Source organism: Propithecus coquereli, unplaced genomic scaffold (assembly GCF_000956105.1).
Source record: "Propithecus coquereli isolate 6110/MARCELLA unplaced genomic scaffold, Pcoq_1.0 Scaffold610, whole genome shotgun sequence".
Classification (NCBI taxonomy): domain Eukaryota; kingdom Metazoa; phylum Chordata; class Mammalia; order Primates; family Indriidae; genus Propithecus; species Propithecus coquereli.
The window spans coordinates 456,650-459,281 of record NW_012152064.1 but is presented as its reverse complement, the minus strand read 5'-3'; the positions used below and the strand labels follow the sequence as shown (position 1 = coordinate 459,281).

At 46.0% G+C, this 2,632-nt stretch overlaps 1 protein-coding gene across 1 annotated transcript in view; it reads left to right on the top strand.

The window, feature by feature from the left end:
- Nucleotides 1-404: 404 nt before the first annotated feature.
- The window catches only part of LOC105822468 (olfactory receptor 10R2), a 20,256-nt gene continuing 18,028 nt past the window's right edge, over nt 405-2,632 (top strand). The window contains exon 1 of the mRNA XM_012659452.1: nt 405-467. Coding sequence (XP_012514906.1) covers nt 405-467 — 63 coding nt within the window. The remainder of the gene's footprint in view (nt 468-2,632) is intronic.

The following is a 2,632-nucleotide window of genomic DNA, read 5'->3' as shown; positions in this document are numbered from 1 at the left end:
ACCTATTCTCCTTTGCTGGGAACTCTCCTACTTAGTGAGAAGAAGGAGAGGCCCCTAGATGGCACCTTTGTGTCCTATTCTAGAAAATTGACCCAGTAGGGTGATGTGGTTGCACTGAGAGCCTGTAATACAGCTGTTCTGTTTTGTCCAATTCTCCTGTGACTGTCACAGTTCAAGGTGGTGCTGGACGATCTTCATGCAGAGTGGTGGGTTGTTCCCCAGACCACTGTTGGAGGCTTGAGTTGAGGGCTGGGTGAGACCCTCTCCATGGAGGGTGGCATTGCAGGGGATTGCTCTTCCCAGATCTTCCCAGGAAGGTGACAGCGGCATCTGGGTTAGGTTATCTAGGCAGTGGTTTGGGGTGTCTGGTCTGTGAGCATTTGATTGAACTGGGTCCACGGGTGATGATGTATCAAGGCTGGCAGGTCCCTGGAGGAATGCTGGACTGTGGGAGTGGTACCTATCAGGTAGCCAGTGCACACGTTGGGAGTGGGCTGCAGGGCTTGATGGCAGCAGGAAGCCTCATGGGGTGGAGCTGTGGGCAGCAGTTGAGTGTCAAGGGCAGAGCCTTGGGGCCCAGGCTTAGTGCTGGAGACTTGGAGGAGAATCTATTGGCCCAGCAGCAGTGGTGGAGCCTTGAGGACAGAGCTTTGGGCCTGATAACTATGCTGAAACCTTGAGAACAGAGACACAGGGCTTGATGGTAGTGCTAGAGCCTCAGGGTCAGAGCTGTTGGCCCAGGGCCAGCAGGAGCATTGTAGTAACTACAGCCTAGAGGCAGGACAGTTGCTATGTGGGCGGGGCTGCTGGGTCAAACAGCAGCATGGAAACCATGGATGTGGAGGCCTAGCAGCACCATGGTGATCATGGTTGTCGGGCTGTGGGGCCAGGGCCGCTAGGTGGCAGGAGCTCTCCATCTGCCCAGATCCCATGAGGCAGTCACTGCATGGCTTCTCAGGTGGTGACTGAGGTACCTGTTCTACTCAAGTCCCCTATTGGTGTATACAGGTGCTTGACTCCTAGTCTCAGGGCATGGCGTGAGAGAGCGTCACTCTGCCCACTCCTTCCCCAGCCTACCTGGGGTGATACAGAGGTGTTTACAGCAATGCTGAGCCCTGTGTACACCTGGCAACCTGGATCAGACAACTGAGAATGGCATCAGTTGTAGTAACACAGGAATGGAAGCCACCAGGTACCTGCTGCGCACACTCTCTGTTGCAGTGTCGCTGCACAGACTCCGAACAGCTCCTTAATCATACCAGAGGTCTGTGGTGGAATTAGGGGTACCCTCATAGCTCAGACCATAATGCCTGCAAGGAGAGCTTGGAGCTCCAGTGCTCTCTCTTCCTGTCCTTTCCCACATGTAGATGCTGCCCTCAGGTACCTTTCAATCTTGCAGAATGGATTGCCCCATCATGCCCTCCTTCACTCTGAATATACCTCATTGCTTCTCCAGTGATTTACAGTGCTCTTTCCAAGAAGGCCCATCTATAGGTGGGCATCCACCTGCTACTTTCGATCATCTCCTTGAGAGCAGCATGTGTGGGTTGCTTCTAGTCTGCCATTGTGCCCTTCCCCCTTATATTATTTTCAAATTATTAAATTATATTAGCTATTCATATATGCTGAATTAAATTTGTTTGTAAGATACATGTGTTGTGAATATTCTGTGTGGCTTGCATTTTTACTATCTCAATAGTGTCTTTTAATGAGGACTAATTTTAATTTATAAACTTTTCTTTAATATTTAATGCTTCTTGTGTCTTGTCTAAGAAATAGTCTCCTAAACCAAGATTAAGGAAATATTTCCTTGTATTTGCATCTAGAAGCCTTATGTATGGTGTGAGGTTCATTTGTTTATGTTTCCTCTCTTAACCAAATATATTGAGACTTAATGTATATACAATAAAAGGCACCCCTTTTAAGTGTATAGTTTGATGTTTCGACATATATATACACACACACATGTAACCATCACCATGATCAAGATGTGGAACATTTCCTTGACTATAAGAGAGAAACAAGGGATTATAGGCAATAATTTCTGCCCTACGTCATGCTCAGCCTCCAACTTGTTTCTCTATTATGTTGATGTTATATACTATTGCTTATTCATACAGATGAATAATTGTAAGTGAAAAGAGGTTTTTAGGTTTCTTTCATTATTCCTCATTGCAATACTTTTCAATTAAATACAGACGTAGGAGAAGAAGCCACCCTCTGCTGTACTGGTGGAAACCATCCATGGGAAGACTATTTCAGCTTAGAACCTTCTGGGAAAATGACTTTGAGGATGGTACTGCTGAAACCACTCAGGAGTAAGTGCCACTGGGTGTCCCATTTGTTAGTAGACTCCACACATTGCAGCTCCAGACAGAAGAAAGCATGCCAGAAATGGGAAAAGAACCCATTTCAACTTGAATGTTCCTTTGTCACACTCTACTGGCAAAGCTTAATGTGTCGGCTGGCAAGGGGAAACATTCTAATAACACAATCTGGATAAATAAAGAATTTGGAGCTGAAAGGCAATCACGTCTTTAATTTTATTTCTTTTTTTATTTTGACAGAATTCAGTTTTTATTAGTCTCTATGAGCCCTGGAATCACGTTTATGTCAATAGACGTTTGTAAAA